At 40.9% G+C, this 17,866-nt stretch overlaps 1 protein-coding gene across 6 annotated transcripts in view; it reads right to left on the bottom strand.

Annotated features, from left to right (window-relative positions):
- PTPRE (protein tyrosine phosphatase receptor type E) overlaps positions 1 to 17,866 on the bottom strand; it is a 95,620-nt gene that overhangs the window by 8,868 nt on the left and 68,886 nt on the right. For all 6 annotated transcript variants that reach the window (XM_084525029.1, XM_084525030.1, XM_084525031.1 and 3 more), the window contains 13 exons: positions 14,858 to 14,948; positions 14,032 to 14,108; positions 13,868 to 13,904; positions 13,283 to 13,380; positions 11,623 to 11,742; positions 10,265 to 10,425; positions 6,979 to 7,114; positions 6,417 to 6,566; positions 4,033 to 4,126; positions 3,138 to 3,214; positions 2,399 to 2,533; positions 1,476 to 1,601; positions 110 to 270 (listed from right to left, as the gene is read on the bottom strand). In XM_084525029.1, the coding sequence (XP_084381155.1) occupies positions 110 to 270; positions 1,476 to 1,601; positions 2,399 to 2,533; positions 3,138 to 3,214; positions 4,033 to 4,126; positions 6,417 to 6,566; positions 6,979 to 7,114; positions 10,265 to 10,425; positions 11,623 to 11,742; positions 13,283 to 13,380; positions 13,868 to 13,904; positions 14,032 to 14,108; positions 14,858 to 14,948 (1,463 nt within the window). The remainder of the gene's footprint in view (positions 1 to 109; positions 271 to 1,475; positions 1,602 to 2,398; positions 2,534 to 3,137; positions 3,215 to 4,032; positions 4,127 to 6,416; positions 6,567 to 6,978; positions 7,115 to 10,264; positions 10,426 to 11,622; positions 11,743 to 13,282; positions 13,381 to 13,867; positions 13,905 to 14,031; positions 14,109 to 14,857; positions 14,949 to 17,866) is intronic.

Here is a 17,866-nt window from a genome sequence, read left to right as displayed (position 1 = left end):
TAGTTTTTATTTTTAAAGGATGCAGTCTAGTTACAAAGAAGTGCTGTAACCACAACCAGACTGGAGAAAAAGTTATCAGCTAACTGTCGGAAGGAGAGGGGAGCCTTACCTGCAGTGCACTGTGATTGGGTGATTCCCTGTCTGCTGCTGCTGCTTTTGGACAGCTGCGATCAGGTCAATCATCCCTTTTCCTTCAGCAGGAATTCCAATTTCTGGCCAGCCATGGAAGTGGAACTGCCGAACCAGCCTGCTTTGCTTCTCGTGGTTACCCTACGTGCGTGCAAAAACCAGATTCATCCAGCTGTTAATTCCAGATGGAAACACACTTCTTACATTCAACAGCTGTAGCATAATTTTTTCACCATTACAGTAAAGCGGGCTAATTTCAACCTGGTCCACAATACACCACTCATGCATACCTGATGTGCCTACATTCCCCATGCACTGTGCTAAAAAAAATCAGCTAATGAAATCCACTCATCTTTGCACAATGCTACCTGTGACCTTCAAACTTAAAAATTATTTGTCTTGTCTTTATGCTTGCTGACTAGAAGTTCATATAGGTATTAATGTCATACTAATTCTGGCAGGCAATCTGAATATTGCATCGTTATTTCATAGCTAATTAAACAGGATTGTTGGGAATGGACTTCACTAGTGGTGCTAAAATAGTGATTTGATAGATAAGGAAGAAAACCATTGTTATGAAAACCAAAATCAGAAAACCCAAAACTATCTAAAATTGTGTTACTCAGGTTTTAAACACCTTCCCATACGACAGAAGTCAACACAGGGACAAGGACTCTGTGTTGTGAGCACAGTGTGTATTTGTGCCTTATCCATCACCTTCCTTCAGAAGGAAATGCAGAGCCCTTTAAAGTCCATTTGCTTTGCATGTGCCAACTATTTAAGTGTATAAATTACATGTAACACAATAGGTAGTTAAATTAATGGTATGCTAAATGGCAAGTATCTTTTTTTTTCTTCAAACACAGCAATGTAAATGGGTTCCTAAAGAAATGGTTCAGAGAGTGAAGAAATGCATGTCCAAAAGTTCAAAAAATTGTCATCTGTAGAGCATGCCTGTAGCACAGCAGCATTACAGAACAGCTGGTAGGCAGAGAATTTGTATTTGTGCTGTAAATGCTTCCCAGGCATTTAAAATCCTGAATCAAATTCTCTGTACTAGATATATGGTAAATGGTAAAAAATGCAAGACCAGCAGCAAGAGCAAAACATTAGCAAAAAAACCCACTTTGATCAAGGACGTGTTTTACTGACCAGGATTTTCATGGGGCTTTAAGCAAAATATTTCTTATAAGGTTCCTTGTGACTGCTAAAATGTCTGCAGTTATCTTTAGATAGAAATTCCAGGATTTAAGTTACGTAATGATATTTGTAAATGCCTTCAAATGTAAAAAAAAAAAAAAAAAAAAAAAAAACAAAGCAAAACTTAAGCAATTTAAAAACCATACCTGATTATACGTAACTATGAAATCTCTTACACTTATGGCATCTAAAAGACTGTCATTCTTTATTTCTACATTTATGTCTCCATGAGTTACTGAGCCCTCTGATGGCCAGTACTGGAAGCATTTTTCCTGCAAAATTGAGAGAGAATTGTAAACATTCTGTGATATTATTTTTTTCCCAGTTATCTGCATAATGACGAATCTCTGATATAAAATGTGAAATACAGCTTAACATGTTCTAGACAGTTTGCAGTGAAAAGGCTAATAACCAAGAGTATTGGAATAAAATATTTCTACAGTGTAAAGCATTAAGATGAAAAGGGCTCAGAAGTCATAGTTGATAAATACTGCTTTATAAATAAATTAGAAGGAAATTAAGTAACTCCTACAGGCAATGCAATGTAATGTTGTAAAAAAGCCTCCCGAAAACACCAGAAAACATCGCAGAGCACTAAAACATGAGTTGAACCCTGAGTTTGCAACACTGCAGGGATACGGGTCTCTGATAATTCATGAGGAAGGATGCAGAAGGAGAGGCTCAGAAGCTTATAGTGGTGAAAAAATGGGGGAGTTCCTCAAGAAAACATTGTCAGCTGTTCTCAAATCCCAAGCAACTCTTCCACAGGCATTCACACCAGGAATCCCAATAACAGTTGTGATTTTAATGCGAACTGGGCCCTTTTAAAAAACGTAAGTTTCTGTGTTCTTCCTGACAATACAAGCAAAAGCAGCAACATTGGCCTACACCTAACAAGTGTAAGCAAGAGGTCATTTCAGAGAAGGCAAAAAATCTTGCTAAAATTTGTATAAGGGTTTATACAAATAGTATAAGTAGTGTAAATATTATAAATAGTGTATAATAGTGTTTATCTAACACGAAGACTCATCTTTACTGCACTTTTAAAAAGCAGCTGTGCAACGCCTACCTGCTCCCTCTCCTGAACTTCTGTGAGCATAACGATGGTGTGGCACTTCCACTCCCACACCATCCGCCAGAAATCCTCCACGGTATGGGGCAGCGGTCCTTGAGTGGCAATGAAGTAATCCTTCTGGCGATAGCCCTGCAGAGAAAGAGACACGTGAGTGTAATGACACATGAGGATGAGAGTGACCGAAGCTGGTATGCAGAGAGCGCAGCACCCAGCTTCTCTCTGAGCCTCTCTGGATATAATTAATTCTCATATTTAAATAAAAAAAAGTGGAAGGCGTTGGCCAGGTTCCGTGAGGAAGCCAGGAACAAAGCTGGCAATTATTGCAGGTCTCCCCAGGTAAATCCTGACTCCCAAACACTCTGAAAGCCTTTCCCCATGCTAAATATGTACTCCACCCTCCCACCCCTCCTCTAAGTTAGACAACCAGAGTCAGGATGTCTGTTAACCTGCATGCAGGTAATAGAACCTGTTTCACTCCCTGTTTTTTCAGGACTTAATACAAACCTTAGTTTATACAGCTCACATCAGCAATGTTTAAATTACACAACTATTTAAATTGAAACTGAAAACGCCAGATAAGAAACGTATTTGGAAACTCTCATAAGCCAAACCCAAATAAAAAAGCTACTGTTCTTCATAAGCCAAGTTGGCCACGTCTCTTTAAAAAGACTTACAGGCAACGTCAAAAATATTTGACTTGTAGTCTAAATATATCAAAAACATTTATACTTACATCTATGAAGGAAGCATTGATGTAGTCTGTATACTCCTGCCCTCTTTTCATTGACAGAATCACTCTATTAAAATCATCTGGAAAAAAAAACAAACACACACGTCTATTCTTTCTTTTGCTAACTGTATGTTGACTGCTCCACTCTTACATTTGTGAAAGAGCAACAACAAAACTTTCAGCTGGAAGCCAGAAAGAGTGTCTTACAGATCTTATCCATGATTTACTGAGCGTGTGGAGGAGAGCACTAGCTCTTCTGTGGTTTATTTTTACTTTCACACAGGATATGACAAGCAAGGTCTGAAACTTATTTTCATGAGCAGACATTGCAGTGCTGCTCCAGAGTGGGCAAGGAAACATACAGAAAGTATGCTGGTTAAGTGGGTGAAACTGCTGAATTATTCCATTCAGTCCTGAAAAAAATCTGGTCATTACATATTTTACATTGAAAAAGTTAAAATAAATAAATAATTTGTGTGCAGACACTCCATAAGGACACCACACTTTACAGGGACAGGATACTCTGCCTGTGTCGTTGCCCAAGCATTGAGCAGCCATGTCTGCAAAGAGGACGACAAAACCAAAGGGAAGCTAACTAAACCCTCAAAAATGTGGTCTACCTAAAAATGAAACAAAAACAGTTTTCAAAGCATTTGAATTTTACAGGCAGTGTGTAAAAGTCACAACTTTTCCTTCTTCAAGGCATATGCAGTAATTATTTGCAGAATTACAGTTTCCAAGTTTGGGCTTTCCTCTCTTCTGGACCCAGCCAACGCAGCCATATGCTGATATGAGATGTGCTGGTACTAACATGCAGGTAGAATATTTACTTACGACAACCTTAGGATAGCCGTGCACTTATAGCACTTGTTTCTATAGATAAAGTTGATCATCTTACATGGGATGATCTGGATGACTCTAGCTTTTTTCATATTTGCTGGAAGGTTGCCAGTTCTCATGTTTTCCTTCATTATTCGGACATTTGTTAATTTCTGCAATAAAACACACAGGTGACGATAAGGACTAATTGAAACAGAAGTGGTTCTCCTCTCACCATGTTCCTCATAACCTGTACCCAGAGGATTCGTTATCAGGTACGGAGCAGTCCTACAGTCAAAGCCAGGCTGACTTTTCAGAAAAGCCACTCTGTTGTCCTGTCTGTACAGTATAATTACGAATGATGGTCATGTAATTTTTTTCATAGTAACAAATATTTTTGGGAGTCTGAACATGCTTCCAAAGCATATCAGTAAAGTTTAAATGCAATAGAATGGCAGCAAGTTTTCTTCTTTTTTTTTTTTTTTTTTTTTAATGACACTTTGGACTACTTGAGCGTGGCTTCCAGAAGCACGGAGTGCCCACGCCCTTTGAAAAGTTTCTTCAATTTCAGATTCAGAAATTGAGTTTCACAAATTTAGCCACTTTTGAAAACCTGTCTGCATTACCTTTTTATCAAATTAATTTCATTTTTTTCTTCCCAGCCTTTAAGCAAGCAGAGGAAGGTCGAGGAGCACACTGAACACTATTCCACTCCTGCAGCTCCAGCCCAGGAGCTTTGCAAGCCCGGCACTGAAATAGCGGCCGTTTCATTTCCACATTCTTCTCAAGTGCTAAAATACTTCTCTTTCATAAACTTCACTTCCCTTATCATCCAAGCACAAACTCATTTCATAAGCATTCATACTCATTTCCTTGATATTAGCAGTGTAATGATCCTTTTCAGATTATTAAAATTCTGAGATGCACCACTGGGCATAACGGGGTTGCACGAATGTGGGGCCGGCTGTGCACTACCTACTGTAACCAGGCTCTATACATCTTCAGCTTTTGCTAGCAGAGGGACCAAAGGATAGTGGTATCCTCTGTTATTTATTCAGTATAGGATGACAATATTCCCAGGACATAGAAAACAAGCACTGCCCTATCCCCAACATTTTTTTGTAGTAGAGATTACATATGAGATTGCGCCCACTAACATCAACAGGCTGCTTCTGCTGGGCTGGGACCTGCCCATCAACGACTGTAGTTACACTGTAGCTGCATTTCAGCAGCTATTTAATACAAACTCAGTTTACATTTACTTTAATTTTCAAGCTGCAAGCAGTTTTTCAGGTACTTCTCTGTATTTGCCAGATACTGAGCAGCAGCACATCCTAATGCCAGTAAAAGCTCTAGTACCAGCAGCAAACCAATAAAAAGAAACTCCCATATCTCAGAAATCACCTTCCAGTTAGTCTGTAATGCCATGTTTAACAGACTTTATGTCAGAGAGTCTGGTAGTGGTTACAACAGAGTTCTGCTCTTCTTCTGTGCAGATTGGCTCAGTGCTCCTGGCCCATCTACATGCTTTTCAGAATACACAGCCGAGCTAAACGTTGCTCTCTGTACTTTGTGACAGAGACTAGCACAGTGGACAGCAAAAAAAAACACCTTAGGAATTCTGGAAAAAGTAGAATACTCAATGTGTTCACTTGCTTCCTTCCCTCAAAGAATGTAAATCTTTAGAACATTGAACTTTTTGCTGTACTTTTTACTTAGTTTTCTTTTCCCACTTCCCAATTTCTGATTAAATTAATCCGTTAAAGGAAAAAGAGAAATTCAGTTAACACTGAATTCATTTGATTAAATGACTAAGTCATTTAATGCCTTCAACCCATATATAGAATAAGTCTTTTAGCATAGGAAATGTCACAGAAAAGTTCTAACTATTTCCTCAGTGCAGTTGAAGTCTATTTTAAACAGGGATCAAGAAAGACAGCGTCACTGGTATTTCCAGTCATGGCTTCTCCGCAAAACAAGAATGCCTTATTTCTCCACTTTTTAAATATATATTTTTCCCTCCTGGTAGCTGTGGATACTCAGCACAAAACCTGAAAACTCTCCATAGTTCACTCTGCTGTCATGGTGGTGACTGAGTTAACATTTCTGTTGACATGCCAATTCGGTCAATGTAACCCAGCTCCGTTTTCCAGCAGTATCTGATCTGGCATCCAGTACAAGACTGAAAGAATAATTCTGTTTTTCTTCTACAAGCAAACCAAATGCATATAGGAAAATATCCATCAAACGATGAAGGTTTGAACATGCATTTTTCGAACAGGGTGTTAAGGCCAGGCCTCCTTCACTGATCCCACAGGATCCATTCCCAGTACATCCACTATAAAATGGGTGGTTCAGTCTTGACAGTCCCTTTCTTTTTTTAGTTGCCCTTCTCCTGCTTCTGAAGTATCTTTTTGTCCCAAGTGTTTCAACATTTGAAAATCTTAGACCCTTCGTACTTACTTTAAATTCTTCTTCTAGCCCTATTTTGACAAGGTTTGGCGCTGCACTGTGCGATGTTTGTAGATGTTTTTCTAGGGATGACACATCTAGCTCCGTGTCACCGTAGAGGTAGTATTCAAGTAAGGCTTGATAAATGAAGGAGTACTGCATCTGGAACAAACAACAGGCATGTAAGCATGATGCACGTCAAGGAAGCCAAACCATACCATGTCTGGCACTTTCATTCACCTCATTTGGCCTATAATTCACTGATCACCAACGTATACCTTAGAGTAAAACAAAGTTCCTGTTACATCACTCCTTAAATTCCACTTAATTGTGCAAGGGGAAACCCTGGACACGATACCACAAGATACCGTGCATTACAGTGATCTATCTCCATGCCAAAGACCGAACGTGCCTCTATCTCCTTTCCCAGCATTACCCTTCTTCTGGGCTTTGCTTATGTCCCAGTTACCCAGGTGTGCAACAGAACAGGGAATATCACACTGGAGATAAAGATGCGCATTAATCGACTTGAAGAAAACATGAAAAATTGTAATTTCAACCAATTCCTACTTACGTCAGTCTGAACCATCTGCGGACGCTGATTACGGATTCTTGAAACAAACTCAAAAACATCAACTTTCTGTTCAGCATGCATCATGTCTATTATGGCATCTATAACGATAAACGTGCCTGTTCGGCCCACACCAGCGCTTAAAAAGGCGAGAAAAAAAGACAAAAAAAATAGTTGAACTACAAAGTCTGCAAGAACTGCTATGGCAAGGACAGAAGTGGAACTTGTGCTGTTTCTACTGAACTGAAATACTCAATGTGCAACACGTTTTCATTTTTGATTTTGGTAGTGACAGCAACACAAAAGGATCTAAGTTTTTAACCTAAAAAGTTACCATTTCTAAGCTGTTTGAAGAGGTAAGATCACAATTATGTTACTCAAACACCTTTGGTATAAACAAACAAAAAACAAAACAAAACACACACACAACTGTGCTTGAGCAGTTAAAATAATTGTCTAAAATTAAATTTTAAATATTGTTCCTTTTTTTCTCCTCTTTTCTGCATGACTGCTGTTACAAGTTCTACGCTTCCAAATGCTGCTATCTCCAAATATATATATATATATATATATATATATATTTTAAATATCCTTCAACAGCCACGAGAGGGAGCAAGATTACTATAAATTATATCGCTCCCGATTTCCAGCTCTTCCTCTCAGAGGAAAAGGGCATGGCATCCTGTGCTAGGCATTAATAGCTCTCCCTTAACCTCCTGTTAGCTTACTTCATACAGCAACTGCCGTGACGCCCAGAAACACCTTCTGAATCACGACAAACGTTTCTCCCCTCATCCCCACGTGCCCAAAAGACGCGGAGTAACTTTCAGCAAGGAAACGGCAGGTTTTAAATCATCTCTGAAGAAAACAATTACCGCATGCAGCCATTCAGTGCAGCCAGGCCTCCCTTCCCTCTCGCTTCCTTTCATTCTCGTTTGACCTCTCCCACAGCAGCCGACTCCACCTCGAGCCCTGCTTTCTTGACTCACACTTTATGGAGATTTTCCTCCTCCTGACGTGTCCCGGAGGCCACCTCTGGCCGTGATGTGCCTTCTGCCACCCACCCGCTGGCCTCACACCCCTGGGCCCCTCTCCCGTCCCTCACCCGTGGGTGCCCACGTCCCCTCTGCCTGCGGTCAGCTTCCTGCAGACCAACATCAAATTCAGTACGACAAAAACTTATTTTGTCAGAGACTGCCAATTCCCCTCCCCTCCCAGTGTTTTACCTACTGCTTTTTACTTCCAAATGCCAAATTAGCGTGTTTTTTTTTTTAACCTTCAAAAATCTCTGACTGAGCAGTTTTTACCCAGAATGACTGGATGATATTTTTGTAAAAGCTCCCCCCACCAAATGCACGGTTACTCACTGAGTTTCCCTTTCCTTTTCCCAACAATTCAATAGTGTCATATCCTGCCTGTAGCGGAAATTAAGTGTCACCTTTCTCATTCGTTACTTCTAAAGCAGGCCAAAGTGCCACACAAATCCCCACCTGGCATGTAGTGCAGTGACAGAATGCTGCTGGACAAGTATATAAATATAAAATACTTCATTTAAATATAAAATATCTCATTAGAAGTCTGCAGAGATTTATCTTTATTTTGTCTCTACTTTTCTTAATTAAATTAAGCACAGAACTTCCTCCTGGTTCAAAATAAAGCTCAAACCCAGTATTAGTCTCCACAGAACATCAAGGCTAAGGCTGAAAAAATATAGTGGGTTTCTCAAAGGAAAGGTTATGTGAGACTCCTAAAGTCTTGTTCCTTCTGAGGCTTTTCTTTAAGACTCTTATGTATGACACTTGGGAGAGAAGACAAAATTTGAATGGAAACAAAAAAAGAAGAGGCTGGCTGGGCAGGACAACCATGCTCTTCTCAATAGTTGTCGTGGTTTAACCCGGCTGGCAGCTAAACACCACGCAGCCGTTCGCTCACCCTCCCCCCTCCCTCTCTGGGACGGGGGAGAGAAATGGAAAGTGAAGCTCGTGAGTTGAGATGAAGACAGTTTAATAAGACAGGAAAATAATAATAATAATAATAATAATAATAATAATAATACAATGATGATAATAGTACTACTACTAATAATATGTACAAACAAGTGATGCACAATGCAATTGCTCACCACCCGCTGACCGATGCCCAGCTTAACCCCGAGCAGTCCGGCCCCCTCCCCCCGGCTAGCCACCCCTATATATTGTTTAGCATGACGTCAGATGGTATGGAATACCCCTTTGGCTAGTTTGGGTCACCTGTCCTGGGTCTGTCCCCTCCCAGCTCTTACTGCACCCCCCCAGCCTGCCCGTTGGCAGGACAGAGCAAAGGCTGAGATGTCCTTGGCTTAGTATAAGCACTGCTCTGCAACAATTAAAGCATCGGGGTGTTATCAGCACTCTTCTCATTCTAAGCCAAAACACAGCATTCCACCAGCTACTAGGAAGAAAATTAATTCTGTGCTAACTGAAACCAGGACAATAGTGCACAGGGAGTCCTCAAGGACTCTCAGAGTATTTCTAGATGTACGACAAAAGTAACAGAAAATAAAGAAATATATGAACCTACAACCATTTCCTTGAAAACAAAACCCAGAAAGACAAAGCTGCTATTCTTTTCTTTTTACTCTAACCTCCCTCAATATGATAATTGTTCCTAAAAAGTCACTTCTTCCTCAGTTGTAACATTACAGTTGCTACAGAGATTGTAATTATTCTTTTAAAAATGATTTTTTGATTAAGGTTTCATTAACATTTAATTTCAAACACCTTAACACAAACTTTTAACAGCAGCAAGTTCACGTGGTTGCGACTGAATGAGTGGGATTGTGTTCTGCATCGGTATGTAGTACATTTCTTAAATTGCAGCATTTCAATCTCTTAAATACAAGCCTTTATTTAAAAAACTTCAAGGCATTTAATGGACGATTTACATAGCAAACTAATTTTATTGTGGGAAAAGTGGAGGATGAATTCTCAGAGGAGCATTTAGTGGCAAAGGTCACAGATTTGTATTACAAGTCTGTTTTTCTGACAAAGAGCATATTTATGCCAAAGATCATCCATGGATAAAACAAAACCTTCTGTCTGAGTATTACAGTGACAGCAAAGACCTATCTTTTGAAACACTTCTTACCCCTGGCTCTAAAAAGCTTAGCATAGTATTGACCTTTATATCCATACATATACAAACACAAAAAAGCTCGTAGCCTATTAACAAAAAATAAACATTCAGCCTAAATATTCCGTGTGTAACTCCAGGCCAAACTAATGGAATGGTTTGAAGAGTTCAAACCTACCTGCAGTGAACCACTACTGGCCCAGCATGGGCAGGATTCAACGTTTTGACTTTCTTCAGGAATTTCAGCATCCCAATAGGTGTGAAAGGCACTCCGAAATCAGGCCAGCTGGTGAAGTGAAGCTGTGTGACGAGCCTCAGCGCTTTACAACCATCATGCAGCTGCAGGGAACACACAGACTGAGTTGGACATCTCATTTTCCATGCTGAGATTTATAAACAAACTCCCATGATTATGACTTGTATTCCTGCAACACCTGGATCCTGACTCAAGGATCAGACACTTACAGCATATGTACAATATAAACACGGAGTAGAATTACCATATATTCTTAAAATGCATGTTTGCAGAGAAAACTGGAATAATCCCAAATTAAGATATGTAAAGTACAAAATTCACAATTCATGCAAATAATTTCAAGTCCTTTTTCTCTTATAAAATCCTCATGACACTTCTTTTAGCAACTTCACTGAAACTCAGAAAATTCACTCTAAACATTGAAGACCTACATCACCATGAGGTGCCGAGTTCCAACTTTAGCAAACTGCTTTATCATAAAACCTGAAAGATGGGGATAAACATTTCACATCAACACATTAGAGGACAGCTATGAGTATTATCCACTGCGTCACATGGCCTGTGTGGATTATCAGCACTCTGTATCATACGTGAAAAATAAAGTGAAAGTAGTTCTATATGGCTGGACACAGCTTATCAGCTCTCACTAGACATGCTACCTGAAATAAATATTGTGATTCTATCTGAAGACTTCAACCTGCATTACACTGTAATTGCATTACAAACACAGCAACCCCCCTTTATGGGGCGAGGATCTCTGGGAGCTTGTCCCTGTAAGAGGCAACACACTGTGGATGTGCACGCAGTCATCACCTCTGTCTCTCTTGTGATCTAAAGCTTTCATTGTGCTGAAGACCAAGGTTATGAGAGAAGCCAAACTCTAATGCTGTCTGACTTTGGCCAGCCAGTATCCAGAATCCACAGACCACTCTAAAAGCCCAGCTATATTCAAATTCACTCATTTATCTATCTATACAATTTGTCCCCCAAAAGTTCATCACTCTGCTCCTGTTCTCTTTCCTTGATAATCACAACGAATGCTGTGGCACTTGGCTACAGGCAAGAAGAAACCTGAGCAGAGCCTACTGCAATTCATTAAATGGCTGTGGCCACGATGCATGCTGTCACGCAGAGCCAGCCAGCCCAGATGCAGCACAGCACCCCTCTTGATTTGCAAATATTTAATCTACTTTCCAAATCTATTTTTTTTTTTTAATTTGGCATTGCAACAATTTGCTTGAAAAGTTAAAATGGATGCAGAGAGGAGCGTTGTTACTGACCGACTGGACGCAGAACTTGCGAATGGTGTAGTCCACGAGAACGATGCAATCTTCCACCGACACGCGGATGTTCCCGTAAGTCCAGCACCCCTGATCAGGCCAATACTGATAGCATTTCTCCTGTACAAACACACAGTGCAGTTTGTAACGCTGAATCTGACTTCACGGCTGGTCACACATAAAACAAGGCAGGTATTTGAAAACTGTGCGCAGAAGTGCACACTAGAGTATGTGGAGTTAGTCATCTGACAGAAGACAGCTTTAACACTTTGCCAGTGCTATCGATGATTAAATTTATGCAGAGAAGGGTGTGAAAAGCCTTGAAGCTGTTTTTTAAACTATCCAGATCTAAACCACATGGGGGGGGGGGGGGTAGGGGGGGCTTTCTGATGATAGAGAGGGAACTTTGATGTCTTGACCCTTTATTTTTAAGTTTTGGGTGTAGCCAGTGAGAAATGTGAGGGAGTCCTTATGTAGGAGTCATCAGGAACATCGAGTTTTAACAGTTTAACAATTCTGCCTTCTCACACTGGAAACAAGCTCTTCTTACAGACTGCTTTGCAGTTTGAGAGCTTGATCAAGCAATGCTACAATTAACAGTAAAGTAAAGCAGAAGTACCACGGTGAACAGGCGAAGAAGGAGAGCCTTTCCTCATCACTGCTGTGAGATGAGAGTACCTGAATTGTATTTTCTTTCTTGTTTTAAATAAATAAATAAATAAATAAATAAATAACACTTATGAAGGCCAGTGTGCCATTTCCCCCAAGCCATGAGCTGCCCACTGCCGTCCCGAGGCAGGTGCCACTGTCACCACCACAGCACGGCTGGCAGGAGAGGTCGCCTCTGAGCAGCAGAACAGGCACCAGCAAGCTGCTGGGCTCTGCCTGCTTTGCCTCCTGGCTTTCACAGCTAACAGGGAAACGAGGTTTGCTTCTAGTGTATGGTTTGGAGGACTTTAGGTATTCATACAATAAGGCTGTGGCACAAACAGCATAGCAAACTTTCCCCCAGAAGGAAAAAAAAAAAAAAGACTACTTAAGGATCTCTTGTCAAAATCTCGTGATGGTGCACTTCCTTAATGCTTTGACTTAGCTTCTAAGATCTCCGAGGCAGGAAAGAAGTTAAATGTTTGAAGCTCGTTGCGTCTCGGTGCTCAGCCAATACGCGCAGAAAGTCTCACGCAACAGGAGGAGCACCGTGCGCCAGGGGAATGTGGGAACAGGAAGCAGCAGAATCGCTCTCACAAGAGAGCAGCCTTGTTTTTCAATTGTTGTGTGCATGCCCCAGAAAGGATTTTGAAGCATAATACTCAGAATACAAATGAATAGCGTTTTTCTCTTCGTTTCTAACCAAAACCACCCACAAGTGCAGTCCTATGCTGACAAAAAACAAAGGCACAAGAATGTGCCTTTGGCTACGGGTGACGCAGGACAAAATCAGCTATGAGAATTTCATCCTCAAGATCTACCAGCATAAATTTGGACTTTGGGAAGCTAAAAGTACGTTCATTAGCAGGCACTCAGATGAGCTTTCAGCTCCTTTTAGGGGCTGGAAAAGGAAGTGGTCAGATACACGGCTGGCCAGGTGCTGAGCAGCCGCAGCTACTTTTGGATCACAACGTTGGTAGAGACATCCTCTGTCACGCTGACAGCTCCTTACCTCCTTCCTTTCTTTCAAGTTTGTTAACATGACGATAACTGCAGACTTCTGCTCCCATATCATCCGCCAGAAGTCATTGACCGTTTCTTGCTTGGGTCCTGCACACAGAACACAGCTCTGCTCAACAGATGTGCCAAAGACCAGCAGCACCACGGGATGCGCCAACATCCCCTGTGCTGGGTGCCCACCCAGAACTGTGTTTACTACAAACTACTCATGCTTTGACCCATACTGCTTATTTCTTAAAAACAGTAACACTAATACTAAATAAATAAATAAATAAAATCATATTTTATTTTACACAATTATTTTTTCTCACTCAAACCCCCAGATGAGAAAAAAGAAGAGAGAAACAAAGTGGAGATGGAAGTGGAGAAAGGCAATTCTCCAAGCTAAGAAGAGTACCTGCAGCTTGAAATGCAGTGGGTGCCCCCATGCTCACTTCACTTTCATTTACAGTCTAACCTTTAAAGCTCACCTCGCATTTGGCCACCATCTGAACCCGAAAATAACCTTTATAAAACTTCTAAAATTAAATACATTCAGCCATAAAATGCACATAATAGAGAGATGAGAATGAATTACCTTGTGCTGCTATGAATTTATTCTTTTCTTTATAACCCTATGGAAATAAATATCATAGGAGTTAAAAAATGAAATGTCAGTGTGTGCTGGCAGAAAAATGCCTATTTAATATTAATTTACAGTCAAAGTTAGCAGTTTGGCTAGCAGTGGAAAACTGAACTTACATCTATATATGACGCATTAATGTAGTCTGAAGGTGGGACTCCATCTATTTGGGACAAAATCACTCTGGAATGATCATCTGGAAAAAAAAAAGGCATTACAAGCACATTTGCATTTGAATCAGTCTTCAGTATGTTACTTCCTTATAAATATCAGGACAGGCTTAGCATCAGCTGTCTCCAAACTGCAGGCTGCACCCCAGCTATCTCAGAGGTGCTCTGCTCTGCTCCAGCTAAACCCTGTGGACACCACGAGTGGGTTTTGGTGGCCCTTCACGTCCTCCTGCCAGAGCCTGAGAACGGTGACTGTACGTGCACGCTGCAAAGCGCAGCAATTTCACAAGGGTTTGTGGCTGGGAGAGCCAGACCTGGAGGAGGACATCGCTGCCCAGAGCGGCTGCGGGGGCTCTGCTGAACTCAGCAGCAGCTGCGTGCTGTCCCCAGCTCTCATCAAGAAACTTCCTCCACACAAGTCTTGCTTTGTCCTCACACTTGAGAGTTACTGGGACTGCATCTCCAGAGCAGTGGAAGCCCAAACTTCACTCTATTTTATTTCAAGCCTGAAACACCAGTTTGACATATAGTCGTTAGGTAGAACACTAAGTTTTTATATCACAACACCTGATTAGCATTATAGAAAAACATGACTTAAGATGATCAACAGCTAGAGACATGCCACAGCAAAATAAACAGGTTTTACAGAGATATGAAGAACACCTGTGACCAGTGAGATTATGTTACTTGAATATTTTCAGCAAATGAACACCGCCACCATGCTCAATGCCAGACAGATAAAGCATCTGATTTAGAAGAAAAGGTAATGTCTTACATGGAAGGATGTTAGGGTATCTGTTTTTCTCCCTGTTTTCTTCCTTGTTTGCCATTTCAAATGTTCCCTGCACATATCCAGGTGTTAATGACTGAAAAAAGACACAAAGAGTCATTGTGTTATAAAATAGCTAACTGCTGACTGCACACAGCATAGGAAAAATCTGCATTTCTACATAATGCCTCTCATCCAACAGAATTAAACATATTTTATTTTTTTCCAAAAAAATAACTTTCATTACTCTAAAACAGGAAACCATGGCCTGGCAGATTTCAGTGCAGAAAACGAGTTCAGCAGTTTTGAAAAATAAGTAATTTTTCCACCAGAAATCACAGTTATTTAGAAGACTGTTAAAATCTGAGCTGCTGCTTTAAGATGCCATCTGCCATCATGATTCATAGCGCCGTGACCCAGCCATGCGGATGCATCGCTCTGTCGAGCTCTGCTCCAATAGCTACTTTTAGCAATAGCAGTTGGTTCAATAACAGAAACAGAGTTTGATTGTTAATAGCTCAGTGCTGAGAACATGAAATATCAACTGTCTTGTCCAGATCTACAGGTGAGGCTCCAACTCTGGCAGAAAGGGAGGAATAAAATAAATCACAATTCGTTAGTATTGAAGCTCAGAGCTCAGTGTAAGAGCACAAGTAAAAATTTTGCTTGTAATCAGCAAGATCTAAGGCTGCAGATAAATTTAGTCAGGCTTAAAAAAAAAAAAAAAAGTCTTTCAGAACAATCAAATGAAAAGCAGAAACGAAAAATGGAGAGGAAGATGGTGAAGATAAAAAGAAGGAGGTGCCAGAGGTGGTAACACTCCATCTCCACAGTCAATGCTGACGGAATACCATCACCAAGAAGTCACGGGGGCTTCCCTGAAAGCTGGAGAGATATGGCTGCTATGGAAAAGGCCCACGGAAAAAGCAAGGAATGCTGCTCATCCAGAAACACAGCATGAGACTCATGTTCCCTGTGCTTTGAGATGCCCTGCTCATGACAAACAGTGTAAAGGAGCATGGAGGTCCATCAGGTTTGGTATGTTTATCTCCTCAAACAATGCTAGGGTGTGTTGGATCACAGTGAGGTAAAATCCCAGCAGTTTGGGAGTGCAGAACCTCCTTCTCCCACCCCTTTCTACCTCCTCCACTTCCCCCAAATCTGCTCAGCCTACTCTGAATCACTTAGGGGAAGGGAAAATTGGGAAATGACTGTATTTTAAGAATTAGCTTAAAGCAACTGTCCCTGCTTGTCTGTCATAAAGCACTGTTTGGACTTTCCCCTTACAAACAGAAATCAGTGTTGTCAGGGTTACATAGCATAGAAAGAGGGAGGAAGGAAAGGAGGGAGGACCTCACCAACACAGAAAGAACAGCAACTTGCATTTCTGTTTTTTTTTTTTTTTTTTTCTTTATACCACCTAAACTTGTGAATGTAAGAGAAAGAAGGCTAAAAAAAAGAAAAAAAAAAAAAAAGAAAGAAAAAAGAGCTACCAGTTAAAAAAGAAAGCTACTTCTAGTAAACTGCCTAATTCCTTATTCAATTGAAACCCATGCTTTTGCTAATTAAAACTAATCAAAGAACATTTACAATTTTAAGAAACAGAAATTGAATTTATGTTTTGCATAACAGTAAATAATTAGCACTCATTCTGAAGATAGCCAAAAAAATTCCCAATGAAACGTCATGTTAGTCCTGCATGTTTATGTGAAAAATGCATGAAAAATAATTACTACTCCACAATAATCTTTCCAGTCCCTGCTCCTTACTTCTGCAAGGCCACAACACCTCCGTGGACACTTCCTAACGTCGCACCACGCTGCCTAAGGAGTGCTTTGGACCCCATGCAAGGACACAGCCCATTTCAATGGGCTTCACAACCCAACCCAACCATCTCCAGAGGGGAGGATGGGAGTCAACAAAGATGCACTTGATCATGTCCTCTCCATCCTCCTATGTGTCATGAGGAGATGATGAGTCTTGGTGGCACTGGGTTGTCTGCCCAGTGGGTACGGGGTCACTGCAATCTTATCTGCTCCCACTTCACAGGAACCCTAAAAAGCTCTGCAAAGTGACAGAGCGGTATGACCTATCCAAGCATCAGCACATTTTCTCATTTTTTTTTCACTGCATGAACCACAGGGACATCTTAAATCAAAATTAAAACTTCAAAGGCAAATTCTTAGGAAGGTTTTCAGACTTTAATCCGAAGATTGAGGCAATGACCTAGCCATCATACACTTCAACAAACAGCCAGCTCATTTTGTGTTATGGATAATAAATAGAGGTAAGACTTATTTGAGGGACCAATACAGGAAGGAATTATTTGTTTTGTTTTGTTTGTTTGTTTTGCTGTGAAGAAAGAAAACACGCTTCCTAGTGCCCTATGTATACACAGGAATCAAATAAAATTAATAAAATGAAGATACCGAGGGTAGGAGACTGCTATTTCAGTGTACAAGTGCAACTGTGCAATTTAGGGTAGTTTAGGCTTTAAGGGTAAAATCAAAAGCACTGAAGAACACAATAAATCTAACAGAACTGTCCTCAAAAATCCTTTCTATCTGCTGTGCACTGCTTGCCTACCAGTGCTTGCTTTTTTACTTCCACTAGAAAAATCCCTCGGGGCCTAACTCCTCTGGGCGGTGCAAATGCGCAGCCGCTGCTGGCTCGCAGGAGTGCCAAAACATCAAAATCAGCCCAAATCCATTTCAAATTCTCAAGGAAGAGACCTTGTATGTGTCTCCTGGGACATTATATAGGCCCGGTGAGGTAATCCTGTGGCCAGCCTGCTGGGCTGGAGCTGCCATGGCCTGGTGCCTGGCGGGAGCTGAATTCGGGCCTCTGAAAGAGGGGCTGGCACGTAGGCATCCCATGCCGGCGGGTCTCGATTTCTCAACCATTTTCTTTCTCACATTGCAACAGCAGAGTTCTGTTTATCCATTTTCCTGTTTTATGTCATAATATTGATAACTAAAGTTCAATTTTCACCTTTCCTTCCCCTCTCAGGCTTGA

The sequence above is a fragment of the Aythya ferina genome, assembly GCF_964211825.1.
Source record: "Aythya ferina genome assembly, chromosome: 7".
NCBI lineage: Eukaryota > Metazoa > Chordata > Aves > Anseriformes > Anatidae > Aythya > Aythya ferina.
The sequence above is the reverse complement of the archived record's forward strand: the minus strand, read 5'-3'. Positions and strand labels throughout refer to the sequence as shown.